The sequence below is a fragment of the Euprymna scolopes genome, chromosome 1, assembly GCF_053919585.1.
Source record: "Euprymna scolopes isolate OS-2025 chromosome 1, ASM5391958v1, whole genome shotgun sequence".
NCBI lineage: Eukaryota > Metazoa > Mollusca > Cephalopoda > Sepiida > Sepiolidae > Euprymna > Euprymna scolopes.
The window spans coordinates 53,951,054-53,970,727 of NC_136482.1; the positions used below are offsets into that span (position 1 = coordinate 53,951,054).

The following is a 19,674-nucleotide window of genomic DNA, read 5'->3' on the forward strand; positions in this document are numbered from 1 at the left end:
AAAAGATAGTGTCCATCGCATCATGAAGCGTCTGCACTGGAAATGCTACATTCCAACACTAATTCATGCTCTCAACGAAGACAATCCTGACAGCAGAGTCGAATTCTGTGCATGGTACCTGGCAAAATGTGCAGAAAATGCAGGGTTTCCCCACAAAATTGTGTGGAGCGATGAGGCAACCTTTAAATTAAATGGCACCATTAATCGCCATAATTGCACGTACTGGGGTCCTATAAATCCTCATGTAATACTTGAACACCATGTAAACTTGCCAGGAGTAACAGTATGGTGTGGGATATCCGAACTGGGCATCATAGGGCCATTTTTTATTAACGGAACTGTCACTGGTGAGAGATACCTTAACTTGCTTCAGCAGTTTCTTGGTCCACAAAGTTCGAACATGATTCTTTAATCACATTTATCTTCTGTATTCGAAGCTATTCCATTTCACTGTCATTTTTTGAGACACCCTGTATATATATATATATATATATATATATATATATATATATATATATATATATATATATTTATATATTTTCGAACATTAACGTAGTTTATTAAGTATCATCTATAGCAAAACTGACATTACGTATAGCTAATTATACAATTAAAATGTAAAAGGACTTTCAATCATTATAATTATCATTGTAATAGAAAAACTACAATTATATATACAACGAATATAACATCATGTTACTTACCATGCTGATATTTTCATTTCGTCTTCAAATGTATCTTCAAAAATATCCTCTATAAGGAGGGAAAATGTAATTATTCAGGTATGGATATTGTGCATAAGGTGTTACTTTATTACTAGTTACATGTGGTAAGGTGTATGCCACTGGAACCTGCAGATGCGGATATCCATAGTTATATGGATAATGGGGACTGTTCTGACTTAAGGATCGTACACCATAATTTGGATGAACTCCATATCCGTAGTAGAAAGATCGCCATCCAGGATTATAAATAGGATAAAACCATGGATTATACCAATCTAAATATAAAAAAAGAATAGTTCATACGTAAATTATTAAACACGATTATTGAAATTACAAATGCTATACTTAATTGTGTAAGGTATTAAGCGTGGTTAATGCTAATATCATCACAGTATATATTATAACAACGATAGTTTCGCTAAAAATTCCAATTTTCAGCCAAAATCGTTTCAGAAGAAATATGATTGTTTTTAATATAATTTTCATTAGTCAATATCTATCATCTACAATATTATTACACATATAAAATTTTTCAGATGTGCTAAACTATCCGCCATTATTTCAAAATTGTGTATTATTCCCGTTGAAATTGAAGGTCCATTGTGTGAGAGAAATTCAATTTACCAATTCATTTACTACAACTTATACAATGTAAAGGGACTTTTTATCGTGTAAAAGGAAATAACACTGATTTTAACTACTAAACCTACATTTTGAGTGTAAATGGTTCAAGTTATCATTCTGTCTTTTGTAACCTCCCATTGAAATACATAATTCACCATATGGGTAAACATTTAACCGCCCAGGCAGTAAGTTAGATGCTGAAACAGGATTATTTTATGTCTTTTAGCTGTAAATTTTGGATATTTGTGTAAACATCTTAAAGATTGAAATGTTTGATAATATTCTGTGCATCATCATCATCATCATCATCATCATCATCATCATCATCATCATCGTGCATCACAGCTTGGGAATCTTCATCGTTCTGGCACTGGCTGCAGCACTGGCTAAGTCCACAGCCCTGCAACAACATCTGCCAGAAAACAGTCAGATATACATTTGTATTGGACCATCTCAAAGATGGCCTTAGGTGCTGGGAGGATGTCTGTGGTCGTTGGTTTCGTTTAGGTGCACATACGAAGGACTCCAGTGTTGACAACATCTCTTCTGTCACTTCTACTTCATCAATAAGCATCAGCAGAACAGTAACAACATCTTCATCTGCTTTAAGGTAGATCTGCAACCTGGTTGCCTCGCCTATACGGGAGAACTTCCCTGTGTTGTCAGCTTAAGTAAACACATTTCTTTATCTAGAGCTCGCCACACAATTTACACAAAACCAGATTCCATAGAAATCGACGTGTATTTCAGCAATATATCATAGCTTGTTGTGGCTAGCACTAACACGCCCGTATTTTGGGAAAAATGCCAAGTGTGCATCAGATGGGTTTTGCTGTGAAGCCAACAGAGCCTGGTGGATCAGCAGTGTGTCTTCTTCCTCGTGCTTATTTACTTCATATACCAGGTCTTTGTTGCACCTAGTGTATCCAAAGCAGATGTGATAATCAGCTTGGATGATCCCCTGTTTTACTCTAGAGTTTTGGCAGCAAGATAATCAGTTAGATCAGCTTTCGTCTTGTCATTGGAGAGGAACCTTCTCATTGGGATGTATTTGATGTAAGTTTATTTCTGGTTGCATTCTTCAGAGAATCTGCCCTGTATGTGTCGAAAACGAGGATGATTTCATCATAATTTCGTGTTAGTTGCACCACTATATCATTGAAGCAGCTACTCAGATACTTGACTGTCACTACTTTTGTTGGTTTCTTGTTAGCTTCTGCACAAGCACCATGCCATCCACCACTGCTATCTTCTGACATGGTTGATTAGTAAATGTAGCCTCTGTAAATTCTGTATCTATTGCATCTTGGTGAGTAAAACTTCCAACTTGTAGATGGATTAACTTAGACTTGTCGTGTCATGGCATAATTGTTCCATCAGGAGAATGATACGCTTGGTGTTAGAGTAAATTCATAGTTTCCTATGGCCTCTTTCTGGATGATATCCTGGCTTGACCAGACAAGTACCATCAGCCTTGACAGCAGGTCCTTGGTCTCCTTCAGATTAACAGTATTGTCTCCGGATTTTACGATAATCTTCTTGTTCCCAGAAAGGAAAATCTTGTTCTTTTTTTTCACAGGGGGTCAGAGGTTTACATCTCCGTTGATCCACTTTGACACGTAACATTTATACAACTTCAACTTAAAAATGTGTGGTACATACTCATCTGGGATGTAGGTATTAGGAATCTCATTAAACAGTTTGTCTCCTTTAGTCGTAAAGGGGCTTCCATGGCTGAGTGTGGCTTCCTTGATCTTGTCGACTGCACCATGTACACTCTTGATTGCACTTGGTTCAAGCTCATAATACTCTGTGATTCTATCAGCTTACATTTGAAACTGACTCTTGAATTCTTTTGACAGGCGTGAAAGTTTTGGTATTACCAAGAAAAATCTCTCTCTGACATTTGCATTGTTTGAGATGCCTATAATGCCAGAGCTAGGCTTCATTAGCTTGTTCAAGTGTTCACATACACGGTCTGTCCAAGCAGACACAAAGGGAATGACACTTTTCGTGACTGATATATTGCCTGCTTGTAGTTCCTCCCATGTCTGAGGGTGATTGGTCCTCAAGTCATGCATATCTGCGATGTATCTTTGGCAAAAATCACTTATAATTGATGCGGTCCATGGCAAAGAACAGCTTGCTCACTACTTCTCCAGATTGCAGACGGAGTTCCAGGTCAGTATTTCGAGTTGCTGTTACAAAGAACATAATTGCTTCAATCCAATCTAGGTACCTCATCATGGCCTTGAACATCGCATTCTGGAATTTCTGTCCCTTCCACACACCTGCTTCCACCCAGGCATCATCTATGCCTGAGTTCTCCATGGGGCAGCCATGATGACATGCAGCTCACCCAGTCTGGAAACAACACTTTATTTCTAGTAAGGTCTTGCATCTAGGAGCTGCACCACCTTCTCATATAGAGCCATATCAAATGTAATGCCTGTGGGGTGATCTGCTCCAACTGCCAACTTCCTCAGCTGATTTGCTTGTATGAGCACATTCAGTAGAGTTTCATTCTGGATAAAGCAGATGCAACAACCCATCCAAGCTGTATTAGTTGATATAATCCTGAGATCTCCTGGATGAAGCAAACTGTTCTGACCTCTTGGTAGGCTGTGGTTTAGGCTTGTCACAGTGAAGCATGTCTACATGGTAGGGTGATACTGATAGACTCTTTGCATCATATATGATACGAGGTTCTGCAACAGGTTCTTTAGAAAGATCAACTTTCTGGTACACTGCCGTGATGGTTGCGTAGGTGGTTCCCTTCCCATCAGGAGTATCCTCTGCAAAATCTGTGTTATTTACTGCGAAAAACACAAAGGTTCCCTTCTTCAGGAATCGTGGTACATAGACTTCTTTGCCTGAACAGTTTTCATGAGAAGGGTATTGCTATGCGAAACAGTGTAGCCATGAGCATTGAGAAGATTCATCAGTTTTTTGTTTCGTGGGTCATGGTGGACAGCCAGTGTCAATCCCAGAACCTGGTGGTTCTCTCGCGCACGAGGTGACTTGAATGATGCTGATTCACTGCTTGGCTTGTACTTTACCTGTTTATTGGATTTTAACCCATACATGGAATGTGTGTGATTTTGTAATAATTTCTGCAATAAATATCAACCACAATTCGGTTATTTTGGATTCACGTATGGAGACTTAGAGTAGCAATACAAAAACTAAAATTTCTTAAAGTATCAGAGATAAATTAACAATTTGACACTTAAAATGTAGGGGTTAAAATCAGTGTGTTTTTTATTGCATAACGTACATTTTACGGCCGCCATTTTGTAAATACAAATATAGCCACCATATACACATCTGAGCAAATGCAAACATTGATTTTCTGATTTCTGTTTTCTGAGAGCTTTCCAAAAATGTATAGTTATGCAAATCTTCAAAAACTTTCCACAAAAGTTAAAATCGAGACATAAGAAAACTGACTAATTCCTAAGATCTCATTGAGACGATGTGAACAAAAACCAGAGCTTATATCTACGCCTTACGTAGTAAATGGCGTAACGAGAGAAGTGGATTAAATTAAACGCTTAGCTAAATTTCTGGCGACTTTACTGACTAAAACAAACGGCACATAATGAAGATTGCCAAGTAAAACGGCTGAAGTGCTGTAAACTTAAATGATGAAATTGCAATAATTAAAATAAGTTAATTATTACTTTTAAATAAAACATAAATTTTGAAGATTTCCATTTGTATACTATTCCGACTAATAGTCTTATTTCAATGAACAGCGTTAAATTATGGAGTCAAATTTATATCATACAATATTTTGCATATTCTAAAGTCATTATTACACATTTTGATTCTATTCCAAAATATATTAATGTTAATTTATCTTTATACATAATTTATGACTCTAGCGTCATTAATGTGGTTAATTTAATAATACTAATCTTTGTTTAATATCAATAATAGGTCCATACACTAGGTAAAACAGTGTTTTGTTTTGTAGGAAAATCAAACTTGTTTATCAAGTCTTGTGAACAAGTAATTTCTCGTTAAAAGTAAGGTAATTATGTTGTATATATATATATATATATATATATATATATATATATATATATATATATATATATATGGAGGGAGAGAGAGATAAAAAATTAGTAAACAATAATATTAATTAATAATTTGGCAAAATCCTTTAAAATCAAACTTTACATTACCTTATAATATTCTCTACTCCAATCAACATTAAACAACGTAAACTTTCTCCGTGAATAAAAATGTACTAAAGCTTTGTTTTTCGAATTCAAATTGAATCAACACGCAGATAATGACTAATAATATCGATATTAATGAATTTTAAATGCTTTAAATTAATAACAAATATTTTAGGATGTACTGTATAATATTTAAATAGCTTTAGTTACTTATTAAAAACGTTTCGCATGATGTTTTTCTTGTATGTACGAGGGGCATGCAATAAGTAATGCCCCTGACCCACTTCCAGTTGTCTGATCTAACTGAAACTTTGCATGTGCAATGATTTATATCTCTACGGGTTATGTGGCAAATTACAGCTCTGAACTGATTGTGGTTTCTGTTTTACAGGTGTTTCAACTGAGTCAAGTGTGAAATGAAGCCTGGTGAATGTCGAGCAGTGATCCGGTTTTTGTATTTGAAAGAACGCACACCACAGGAGACTTTTGATGAAATGAAAAAAACTTGTGGCGATAATGCCCCATCATATGACCTTGTAAAACGCTGGCATTGTGAATTTAAACATGGCCGGAAGTCTGTTGAAACAGCTCCCAGACCTGGTCGCCCCCTTTCTTCCATTGATGAGGCCTCTGTCTATCAAGTTGAGGCTGCCATTTTGGAAGATCAGCGCATTACTACTCGCCAAATAGTCCAAGATGTCAAGATTAGTACAGGATCTGTGGAAACTATCATCCATGACCATTTGCCTATGCATAAGGTGTCTGCCAGATGGATTCCCACGTTGCTCACACCATTCCAGAAACGAGAACGCGTCGAGTGCTCGAGGATGAATTTGGAGATGTGCCAAGAAGATGAGTCAAAGTTTTTCAAAAGACTGATTACACAGAATGAAATCTGAGTTCATCACTATGATCCAGAGACCAAAGCCAAGTCAATGCAGTGGAAGCCCTTGGACTCACCACCTCCAAAGAAGGCAAGGGTGCAGCCCTCCACTGGCAAGGTCATGCTCACAGTCTTCTGGGACCGGGACGTAGTAGTGATGACAAATTTCCTGGCAAAGGATACCACAATTACAGGAGCCTATTATGCTTCACTTTTGAGGAAATTAACGGAAGCTATCAAAATCAAGAGGCGGGGCAAGATCAGCAAAGGTACCCTCCTCCTGCAGGACAACACTCCGGTCCACAACTCGCATGTCGCCAGATCAGAAGCATGGGCGTGTGGTTATGAAATCTGTCCCCATCCTCCCTACTCTCCTGACCTTGCACCCTCTGACTTTCACCTCTTCCTAGCCATGAAGTTGTTTTTGAAAGGAAAGCGCCTCCCAGATGATGCAGCCTTGATTTCTGAAGTCACGTCGTGGTTGGAGAACCAACCTGGGGCGGTCTACAAAAACGGTCTCCAGAGCTGCATCAAACGATGGGAGAAATGCATAACTCTGGGTGGTTCCTATGTAGTGAAGTTTCGTTGCTCTACTGCTATGGGAAGTGGGTCAGCGGCCTTACTTATTGCACGCCCCTCGTATGTTATTAGATTATTAAATTGTTAATGTTAAAAATAAACTGTCAATATTAGTTTCATATCAAGGTTTAAAGACAAGTAAAAATTAGTAAGTTATCTGGTAAACAGTCCATGCTTTACGAGTAATTGAATACAATTAAATACATATTATATCCATATCTGAGATATTAGCATTCATATATTAGCTAAAGTATTAGTGCATAAATATACCTTGTATATAAATGTGAACACTAGATTTCACAACAACACTTAGGTAATTTAATGTCCACGTCTATTGTAATTTCGTAATATTGTAAACGCGCTTTATTAATTTGGTAAAGAACATATGGTTATTTTGACAACATCAAACTTTAAATGTTTTGCTTTAACAAATTCCAAATCAAATCAAATAATAGCTCTACTCTCACAATCATATTTAATGATCATATTAATTATTTTAATACGATTAGAAAAAACCGTTGGAACCAGATGAAATTTATACCTCGAAAAGAAGTCTTTTGCAAAAAATGTATGGGCCCATTACGTTGAATAACATTATTGCAAATCTATGTTTTTTTTTAAATACAAAGCTATGGGATGTTTAAATAGATTTTTCTTAATATATACCGTCTTTGACGTTTTCTATGGTTTGACAGTTTTATTGGTGTCAGCTTATTCTGTTTTAAATTTCACAAAATTCGGGAGTATCTGAGTTTTCACGAATCATGTTCACAACTTTTCTTTTTTTTGCATAAAAATCAATTTAACTAAATATAGCTTATATTGTGGCATATTACGCCTAGCAGCTCTATTACCTAATTCATAATTACCAGTAAAATAGTTCACGTGTGAATCTAAAACAGAAATATATAAGCAGAAATAATTCATATCTCATATAGAGATAAGTTTTAAGTTGTGACTTTTATTTCCAGAAGTCCACATCGCAGTAATTACATTTTATTCTGTTTACACGCAACATCGCAATTCGCCCTTTAATCTCAATATCTAATTTATCGTCTCAACCTTCAAAATAGGACTTACTTTTATGCTGAGTTCCGGATGATGAAGCTGTTGTTTTTGTCTTGGCCTTATCACTGTCGGTGTGAGCGAACGCTAAAAAGAACGAATTGGGAAATGGTTTTAAAGAAAGGAAAATTATCCCAATAGTTTATTGCAAAAATTGGACCAATTAACAATAAAGGAAAACAAGTTTGCCATGAGACGTTTTGATAAAGCAACACACTTACACTGGATATAAGAAAAGTTTACCTACCAAATGTTAAAAGAAGAAAGATCAATCTTGAAATGTCCATGACACCTTGAATGAATGCAATCTATTAAGAAATAAAAATTACATACAAAATTAGAATTTAAGTTGACAATTATTCCAATAAAAGCCACACGAGAATTGCCGATAGCAGTTCACGTATTTGACATTGGCAATGGATACAAGAAATCATTCGTATAATTTGGATTATTCCGACTGTCCTTCACAGTTTTGTATTTTCAAAACCTTTCGGTCGATCGCACCACTGAAATTCTTGAGGCGTATGTTTTCTAACGGGTGCATGTAACGCTAAGGATGAATGCACAAATTAATAATTAGCTTTAATTGACAGTTTTTCTATGGATGAAAGTTCCAATCAGCTACATTTTTTTTATTATTTAACACTTCCACACAGACATGGTAGGCGCTATGTTAATAATCTACTCTCATGGATAAAATAAGGTTTACGTTTGTAATTCCGTAAAGACTACTGAGTTTGTCATTGTGATTCCCTACTTCGAAAAATGTCAAAGTTTACATCATGTAAATCAAAATAACAACGTGCAAAAATATGAACAGAAGTCTGAATAAACCAAATAATAAAAATATCAATTATAAACTAATAAAAATTACGACACAAAAACATTTTTATTGCTATTTCATATCAAACAAAGCACCGTGCAGAGGGGCTATTATTTGGGAAATTATTTGCAAGGAGTGAAGCAGCAAGATGTCCGTTTACATTACACTTTAACTTCTGCATATCAGTACAGTCAGAGAAGCAGGAACCCAGGAGGTAATTCCAATGTCTAACACATCGAGGGAAGAAACTATTTAAGTAGAAGGCTTTCTGGCATGCACGGATCTCTACTTTGTAGTGTTATAATTATTCTGCTTGTCGAGTTTGTTATCTACGTCGAGGGGGTAAAAGGATTTTTTTCCTCAGAGCATCTTCAAGAGCGTCAAACGGTTATGGTGATGTCTATCATTATTACTAAATGATCAGTATTCCCTGTGGGCAATGAGTATTAATTACAGACTCCTTGGGAACTGTGATCAAAAATAAGTCTAGAAGTGAGGCTTTCTGATCCTGACAGAATCGGGTCGGGAATGTTAATAACTGTGTCAGGAAATGCATTTTTAAAAATCATTTGTGATGTTAACAGATGTGTATGTGCGACTAGGGAAGCTAAACCAATTATTGTGGTGGACATTAAAGTCACAAAATACATACATTTGGGCGGTAGTGTCTAAGGAGGCGGCTGCATTTATACTGTCAGAGAGGTGATTGATTAGTCCTGGGTCGATGGAGAACAGTAGAGAAAATATTGTAAACTAATACTATGTTGCAAAGTTATTGAAAATCACAAAAAGGCATGGTCGTCTGACTCTAGGTTGGGTTTCATAGCCAGGGGTTGCTCCGAATATAAACTCCAAGTCCATGCCTGTATCTGTCCGAGTCTTTACGGCAATTTGTGAGATAGCCGACCATATCATAATCAAGCTCTAGTCCATCATCTTACAGCTGCTAAACTTCTATCAGACCACCAGTATGGACCCCGTTCTACTGCAGATGTTTGGGGTGAAAATGTAATAAAAAAAATGTTTAAGTGTTTAGAGGGGATGAAAGATTGTAGGTTATGGTAACTTAGTGATATGGTGTTCGGAGAGTTCCTGATGAAAAATGCTTCTAACTTAGTTCTAAGCCGAGTGATATTTATGAATGCGAGCGTCAAAAGAAGGGAGCGAATTGCAGTTTGTATGTGCGTCTGGTTTGATCGCTGTTCTTGATTGAGCTGTCATCTCATTTAATAGTTTCAGTTTTAAAGTGAGTGATCTTGGACAAAGTAAATGTGTATAGCCCCCAACATTCAACACAAGTAGAACATCAGCGGGTCACCCGTCAATAGGAATGTAGCATTGATAATGCCAACCTGGGATGAGCGAAGAGTTCGTCTTCATGCGCGACATGACATTAAATCATCGCGATATTATACAAATGATGATAGAGCAGCCACTCTAAACGCTTCCAAAGATTTTTGGCTCCTGTAATATTAGTCAGAATACAACATCCACACAAATAGTAAAACTGATACCCTCAAACTTGTAAGGCTATAGTTGCCCAATCTAATTGTGTGAATATACATGACAAAACAGTACCCCTAAGATGCTCAGTTTTAGAGTATGCACCCGAAAATAGGAAACAAAGTCAAACACAGTGTCTCTGATAAGTCTCTGCATTCACACTTCAACTTTAGCTGATAAACGTAAAATACTTTGAAGTATGACGTTAAAATATTATCATAGTAGGCTTTTGGTATTGGAACAGAGGCATATTTTAAAAATATTTCTGGTGAATAGATACATTTAATCTATATTTAATTTAACACGAAAATGAAAGTTAAATGCAACAACATACGAGGATTTTTCTGTACCTTACATATTTTAAAGGAATTTTGAAGCATATTAAATTGTTATATTACATGATATATATTGTACTTCATATCCAACCAACTATATATTTAATGCCTTATTCAACAAACTATATATATATATATATATATATATATATATATATATATATATATATATATATATATATATATAGCATGAACTCTCCCATCGATACGACATATGAGATTCAGAATACCCACATTTTTATATTCATTTATGTTTTTGCCTCTGATGACTTTTTAGTCCAATAGGAGACCGGCAAACAAGGTCGCATATAAACCATGAATATGAGTTAGCAGCTCTTAATAGCGGTGTCGCTGCAAATCGTTTTGTCCTTTTCTGTTTTCTCTCAACTTACTTAGGCTATCATATTGATTTTTTCGGATTCCTTCAAAACACCGCCATCTCCATTCTTTACGATATTCGCTTCTTTGTCAAGATTCTCATATGATATGTTTACTGCAGACAGATTACTCTTCAACTTGTCCTTGTACCTTAGCCAATTACTTTTATTATCTGCCAGCTTACTACACATCACAATTTTTGGTATTCTGTTATCAGGCATCCTCAAGACGTGACCAGTCAGTCCACTGCAATTGTAACTGGATGAGGAATGGTTCAATGCCAAATATTTGACATTTTCTGAATAATCCAGCATTTGAACCTTGCTGCGGAGAGTAAGACTAGAAATATAGCGTAGACAGCTTTTATGGAATATGTCTAACTGATGAATGTGATGTCTATACGGAGTCCATGTCTCAGAGCTGTAAAGAAGGATAGAGAGAAAAACAGCACGATAAACAAGAATTTTTGTGTCCCGTCGAATACCCCTTTAATCCCACAAGCTGTGACAAAGCTTCCAAAGGCACAGGTAGCCTTAGCAATCCTGTGAACAATTTCATCATCAAAAAGATCAACTATGGTTACCTTTGCTGCCAAGGTAGGGAAATGACATAACATAATTTATATTAAGACCATCCACTTTCAGCTTATGTTCGGGAAATCTATACTCTGGATTTTTCCTTACGCATTCAACTTGCTTTGGAGTCGGGGAAGGTGGATATACTACCCCAGTCATTTTTATGCTTATTGCCAGTCAAAAGACCCTACTTGCAACTTAAAAACGATCGAGAAGAGCCTCTGCTTCCTCGGAGGGTGGCAACCAACCAGAGCAGCATCGTCGGCAAAAAGCAAATCGCAATAAACTTCGGTTCGGTGAAGAGTTTTGGCTTTGAACCGATGATGATTAAACAATCCACCAGATGACCGAAATTAAAACTTTACACCAGTGTCAATTTCACTAAATGCATGTTTCAGCAAAAGTGAGAAGAAAAGCGCAAAGAGAACTGGTGCCATTACACACGCCTGTTTGGTGCCATTTATAACACGGAAGGCTTCGGACATCATGCCATCAGAGACAACATTAGCCTTTATACCCTCATGAAAAGAAATAATCACGTTTAGTATGCTCGAGGATACCAAGGTTTCTTAAGACCTGCCAAAGAGCGCCACGCTACACAGTATCAAAGACCTTCGTGAGGTCAACAAACACCATATGCAATTCCTGATTTCTCTCTCGGATTTTTTCTGCCACTTGACGGAGTTAAAATATCATGTCAATGGTGCCGCAACCCGACCGAAAACCGCACTGGAACTCAGGATACATCTCATCGACGAGATGCGTGATGATTCTGTTTAGAATGGGTCTAACCAAAACCTTTCAAGCAATCGAAAGCAGAGATATCCCACGATGGTTGTCACAAACATTCTTGACTCCCTTATTCTTGTAGAGGTGTTTAATGCAGGTGTCTTTGTAGTCCTGTGGAACCGTACCTGGCTTCTATATCTTCAAAAATAGAACATAAAGCTTTTCCACTAAAGTGTTTCCATCATATTTATACACCTCCGGAAGAATTAGGCCATTCGATGCTGGTGATTTACAAGCGGCGATTTGCTTAAGGGATACCCATATTTCTTCATAAGTAGCTTCAAATGACAATTCCGGTACTTCTGCACTCTGTGGCATGGAAGATATAATGCCATTGTCAATGACAAGAGACGTGTTTAAGACATTTTCAAAGTGCTCCTTCCAACGGTTGAGAATATCTGTTTTGTCAGTGAGAAGTATTTTTCTATTAGCAGTGCTTAAGGGAGACGCACTACTCTTCTGGGGTCTAAATACTTCCTCCAAGCCATTGTAGGAAACCTTTAAGTTTTTACAGTTGTCGGCTTCTTAAAATTCAATAGCTTTAGTGTACCACCAGTGTTCTTTCATGGTTCTGGAGGCTCGTTGAACCTCACCTTTACACTTTTTATAAGCCGAGTTTTTGTCGTCTATCCAAGTTTTGTGTGCAGAGTGCATTTGGTTGATAAGAGTTTTTATTTCAGTATTTCCCACGTCAAACCAGTCCTGATGCTTTCTTCGTGGTATTCCGAGAACTTTCACTGCTGCAGAATGGGTTATATCTCGCAATGCTTTCAAAGAAGTCTCAACATCATCGGTAAAGAAGGAGATCATAGAAGTCGTCCTTCCCTTGATCTGGACTATCCAGTGTTGGGGCATAACAGCTAACCAATGTCACATTGGTGTTACTCTCTATTTCTAGGAAAGCGTCGTCACGCGGTCGGATACACACACTTAGGTAAAGACGATTATGAAGTTGCAAGGCTAGACTTGATGACAAAACCAACTCCAGATCGACGAGGTTTATTTTCACTCTTTCCCGACCAAAAAAAAAAAAAAAAAGGCATACCCGTCTTTTTCATATATATTTATTATGTGTATACCTTTTTGAACAAAGCTGCATAATCAAGTTTAAGGAACGGCTTCCTTTTTTTCACATGCTCATTCCTTTTTAAGGTAAAAATAAACATTGTTATTTCTCTTTTATGTACACATAGATGTATATGTTTGACATTTGAGCACAATTAAAAATGGCGTCTTTTTACGTGCTAAAATTTTAAGATCCAAATGATTTCTAATTTTGTTATGTATAATTGAATATAAACATATATATTTATTGTTGAGCAGAATGAACCAAAGGGACTTCCTCATTATAAAAAATGGGGGGGGGTGCAATATTTCATAATAGGGTATGCTCCCGCATAGTCGGGAGAAACTATTTAGAATCGAATTAATTCACGTTCTGCTACCACCTAATCAGAAACCAGAATTGCTCCATAAACATTAAACCTTTCTGCAGCAATTTCGCATATGTTTTCTTCGTATCAACACGTGAAGAATCTTTTACTCTGTGGATTCCAACTCGAGAACTGTCTACTGCGAACAAGTCCCCTCCAGGATTTGTGTAGAACAACTGATCATCGGAAACAGTTATTAAACTGAACATGGCTTACACTTCTAGAAAAATGTTGGCTAAAAGCAGATATGTGCCAATTAATTTCTGGCAAAATACATTTAGCATGGTAGTGTCTATGTAGTAAAATATATTCTGGAGCACAATAGTTGTACCACTCCCGGCCCTGTAGCTCTTATATTTTTTTAAGTAAATATAGTAAGCTTTACATTTAGACTGATACTCGTATGTAAAAGGCACACCGAATACTCAGCACAGCTATCGTTCATCCCTGGTAAAGTACTTTGGAATTAGCGGTGACAATGTAAAAAATAAATTCTGAACCACAAAATGGCTGTTTGTTTTAATAACACAAATCCAGTCTTCGTAGCTTTTTTATATTTTTTTGTTAAAAAAGGAGGTTTAATATTTTCAACGATCCTCGTAAATCAATTCAAAAGAGTATAAACATTTCAAAGTATGGATACATAGATTTTTTTATTATTTTGAATATTAGATCAAATGATAAAATATTGATTTTCTTGCCGGACTTATTCCGTGAAAAGTTATTACATCACAACAAATTAAATTTGCAATATTTCACGAATATCTAAACATCGTGTATTACTAATATCACTGGGTCAACACTTACTGGTATCTCTTTTCGACAAGTATTGTAATATTTAATCATGTCGATTAAATCACATGCCTATATATGTAAGAAAGAAAATTACACTTAATAGTTCACAATGTCATCCATTAAATATTTAAGTTGCAGATATTTAATTAATTTATTACTATTTTTAAATACATTTTTATATAACATCTTGTGCGAATGAGACAACTGAATGGTGCAAAGCGGGCATTGAAGCACATGTTCCCACAGGGAAGTATTATAGTAAGCCTCACTAACCCCCATGGTTCACTGCAGATTGTGCAGATGTCATTGCACAAAGACAGCATGCATTCCGCCGGTTTGTACGTCATAAGTCAAATACAAACAGGCAAAAATTCGTAGATGCTAGAAATCATTGTAAGAGTGAAATAGCAACAGCCAAAAGAAAGCATGCTGAAATAATTAGCAAACGCATAGAATCGCAAAAGATAGGAACTCGTGATTTCTGGAAAATCTATGATAGTGTAGTGAATAAAGGGCAATCAATAATTCCTCCACTGAGCAACAACCAAAAGGGTGCACGCACGGCAATGGAGAAGCCCGGTGATTCGCCTCCAACTCCAGCTTAAAGCCAACAAATAACTCTCTCCCAAATTACCTTATACGGACTGAGGCCACATTAGATGATATAAAAACCACCTCTTCTCATATCCGCAATATCATAAAAAACTTAAACACCTCAAAGGCCTGATCTCATCCCTGCATTACTAATTAAGAAATGTTCAGCCGAGCTAGCTCCCATACTTTCCAAGCTCTACAATAAATGCCTTGCTGAATCTTGCTTCCCTAATAGCTGGAAGATAGCTTCTGTGGTACCAGTGTACACGAATTCTGGCTAAAGAACAGACCCTTTCAATTATTAGTCTCCTCGCACTCTTCGCTAAAATCTTTGAAACCTTAATTAATCAAGCACTAGTTTACTACTTCGCAAAAGCAAATCTTCTCTCTAACAAACAGTATGGATTCCGGCAATGTCATTCTTCTACAGATATTTTAACAGTCATTTCTGAACGCATTTACCATGTACTGAATAAGGCGGGCGAACCAAGGTTGTAGCCCTTGATATATCCAAGGCCTTTGACAAAGTCTGGCATAAAGGGCTGCTAAATTAAATCGCACGGTATAACTGGACGTATACTAAATATAATTAGATCCTTCTTAGACAATAGACGTATACAGGTTGTCATTGACGGACGTACATCCAAGCAGCATAACATTAATGCGGGAGTGTTTTAGGGGTCGATCCTTGGACCATTATCATTCCTGATATTTATAAACGACCTCCCTGATAATATTGTGTCCGAGATAGGTATATTTGCTGATGATACAGCGCTCTATAATATGCCTGCGGGAAAAAACAGATGTACATAAGTCCAAGACAATGGCAGAATCATTAGAAAATTACCTCCAGACTATAGTCGAATGAGGCCGCAAATGGATGATAACATTTAATGCTAGTAAAACTAAACTGGTCTCCTTTAACAAGTACAAACGCCTCTCCAACTCCTATATTCATGACAAATAACACCCTAATTGAGAATTCTACCTTTAAACTCCTCGGCCTAACATTAGGCAATATGAACTGGAACAAATACATAGAGGACATTGCAACGGCTGCTGCAAAGAAGGTGGGTTCTCTCTATCGAGCTAGAAGACTACTTACGCCTGAGATTATCCTGCACCTTTACAAGGCCACTATTCGCCTATGCATGGAGTATTGTTGACACATCTGGGATGGTGCATCTACCACTACTCCCTCCCTCTTAGATAAAGTCCAAAAAAGAGTTGCCAATCTAATCGGTCCCACTTTATCAACTTACTCCAGCTCCTGTCTCGTCGCCGCAATGTTTCATCACTGTGCCTGTTTTACAAATATTTTAATGGAATGTGTTCTGATGAACCTGTTTCACTTGTACCCCCCCCCCGGACAAACCTGCTTAGCAATAAGATCTCACTCCTTCACTGTTGTTGTCCCTAAATGCCAGAAAGCTTTCTATTCTAATAGTTTCTTCCCTCGAACAGCTATACTTTAGAATTCCCTTCCTGCTGCCTGCTCCCCTGGCTGTCCTGATATGCAGAAGTTTAAACGTAACATAAACAAATATCTTGTTAATCTTTCCTATACATGGCCCCAAAAGGTAGCCCCTTATGTCCAAGTGGCGATATGCTTTGTAAGTGAGTAAAAAAAAAATTCTTCCTAACTCTTCAACTTTTTTAGTTAAAAAATAGGAAGCTTTAATTTAGAAACAACCCCCATATAACAAAGCACACACCAGCCAGCCAAGCACAGTCATCGTTCATCGCTAACAAGATCTGGCTGTAAATATTGATAACTATATACAAACATAAATTCTGAAGCACAGAAAGTCGCTCTTTTTATTAGTACCACTCCCGTCTTCGTAGCTCTTATACATTTTAGTAAAAAACCGGAACTTTATTTAAGAACTAATCTTTATAAAGATTGTAAACGTACGTGTATCTGGTCCGCTTTAATTATAATGTATTAAGTGCAATTTATGAATAATGAAATAAAGAATTGATCTTCATACTTACTGAGAATAATGAAAATATAAAAAATATGTATGAAAATAAAATTTCTATGAGTCAAGAAAGGATGATTACGTAATTAACAGATAATTCAAAATAAAGAAAAACTAATCAATTAGTCGAATTATATTTTATAAAGAATGAATGAGCCTTAACTCTTTTAACCTACAATCTATATAATAACATTTAATGTACGTGTGAGCGACAGCCTTCACATGTGTGTGTATGTTTATGTGTGTATTTAAATAGGTAGGTATAGACATTAAGAATGGGAGATAGGGAAAGCAATAGCATCAATTTAGTATATTTTGAAGACAATGCAGTAAAAAATGCCAGCGACTTAGCTGTCTTGATCGACTTGTTATTCCATATAATGTAGGGGAATGTTATTGTATTTAATAGCGCAAATAGATTCAGTAGAGGATTCAATTCTTTTTAGCGAAGAATATTATATATATATATATATATATATATATATATATATATATATATATATATACATATATACTTATATATACATATATATATATACATACACACACACACACATATATATATATATATATATATATATATATATATATATATATATATAGAGAGAGAGAGAGAGAGAGAGAGAGAGAGAGAGATAAAAGGAACAAACCGAGTTATGTGTTCATCAGCGTTTTGTCTTTATTTCGAGACTTCGTCTGGATGAATGCGATTAAGTAAGCAAAAAAAAAAAAAAAACAGTACAACTATTTGAAAATTTTTAATGTGCAAAGTGTGAGGCTGTTCTATTTCATCCAGAGGAAGTCTAGAAATAAAGACGAAACGTTGATGAACATATAATTTAATTTGTTTCTTTTTATTTCTCTATTTTTTCGGAATACTATTTCCATTATTCTCATCATATGCACACGCGCACGCACACACACACACACACACACACACACACACACACACACACACATATATATATATACACAGAGAGAGAGAGAGAGAGAGAGAGAGAGAGAGAGAGAGAGAGAGAGAGAGAGAGAGAGAGATTGTTTTTAGGTAGAGTAGTTTTAGTCCAAGCTTGAAACAGCTAATCGTCTACTTGGACTAGCTTTAGGTGTTATTTTATTTGATTGATTAATTTTACAGCATATCAACCCCTTTTAAGGTTAGTTAATGCAAAATGCGGTTATTTGGAAAAAGCAATTTATTCTTCAAGAGTTTCTATATCCACATATTTATACAGTTTTTTGATGCTTTATAGAGGATAATTGTTGTTTTTATTGATTTACTTTGCAGAACATAATCGAGTTATGGAAAGGAAAAGAAAAAAAAACATCAATTGCCTTAGTTACATTTCATGTCAGGATGTTAGTATCTTCAGACAATCTGATCTGGCAACATAACGCCGTATTTTGCATTCAATTCTATTGGTAATAATAAACAATTTAAATATAATTTGAATTGTCGGTTTACTAAACGTATCGAAAAATGTTACATCATAACAGTATGGCCTTATATGTATCAATAATATTGTTCGAATATAAAAAGTGAATATTAGAAAACCCCATTTTCTATATAAAATGAAAGAAAAAAGAATTTTGTCAAATATTATACCATTAAGTCGTGATTAGAAATTGTAAAATCTTACTTACGATATTCTTGACGTGAGGTGTCTTGACGTCTTTTTCGCCAAACGAACGTGTACTGCTTTCAGACTATGGTCGCTATTTATAAGAAACTTATGGTAATAAATACATCTTACACAAATCAAATGGCAGGTGTTGAGATTATTACACTTGTATAGATAAAACAAAAGATGTTTTAACCACGCATTTATTTTTGTTTTATCGTCAATCAGTCGTAAAAATTTCGCATTTAAGAAGTACGCCACCATGGTGGGAATCAAGTCGAGTCATGAATTTTCTCATCGACGCTTTCTCTTATTATATTGCTTACGCTTGATATTCCGAAAAAAGTAAATAAATAGGGTTTCGTTTGTGAATTTTATTCATTGAGAAAAGTTGTTGCACAAGTTTTATAAACGGCATCTGATGAGAACCGGAAAAAGGGACTTTATTCATAATGACGACGATAACATAATATTCAGCATAAATTACTTTTACACTAATTACCTGACTTGTATTTATTTTTAATCCGTCTGATTAACATTAAGAGTACACACACACGAAGTAGTTGAAAAATAATTTGAATAAATGTACAACTAATAAGGGCTGTAATTTGTCACTTTTTCCCATAAAGCTTTTTTAAAAGGACTCCGTAATAATCGATCAGTTCTTTTCATAGGACCTTACATTCTGAAACACAGACATGTTGTCAACGATTCATTCTAGATTTAATGTACCCGTGATTCGTTGGGTCATAAACATATGCATAAGTTATTCTACTTTAATTCCA

At 35.9% G+C, this 19,674-nt stretch overlaps 1 protein-coding gene across 1 annotated transcript in view; it reads right to left on the reverse strand.

Annotated features, from left to right (window-relative positions):
• The window catches only part of LOC145283362 (uncharacterized), a 34,363-nt gene extending 15,249 nt beyond the window's left edge, over window positions 1-19,114 (reverse strand). The window contains exons 1-4 of the mRNA XM_080132275.1: window positions 18,912-19,114; window positions 8,311-8,371; window positions 8,079-8,150; window positions 705-1,000 (exon numbers count right to left, since the gene is read on the reverse strand). Of these exons, the coding sequence (XP_079988401.1) occupies window positions 741-1,000; window positions 8,079-8,150; window positions 8,311-8,350 (372 nt within the window). The 5' untranslated portion in view covers window positions 8,351-8,371; window positions 18,912-19,114 and the 3' untranslated portion in view covers window positions 705-740. The remainder of the gene's footprint in view (window positions 1-704; window positions 1,001-8,078; window positions 8,151-8,310; window positions 8,372-18,911) is intronic.
• Between the last annotated feature and the right edge of the window lie 560 nt (window positions 19,115-19,674).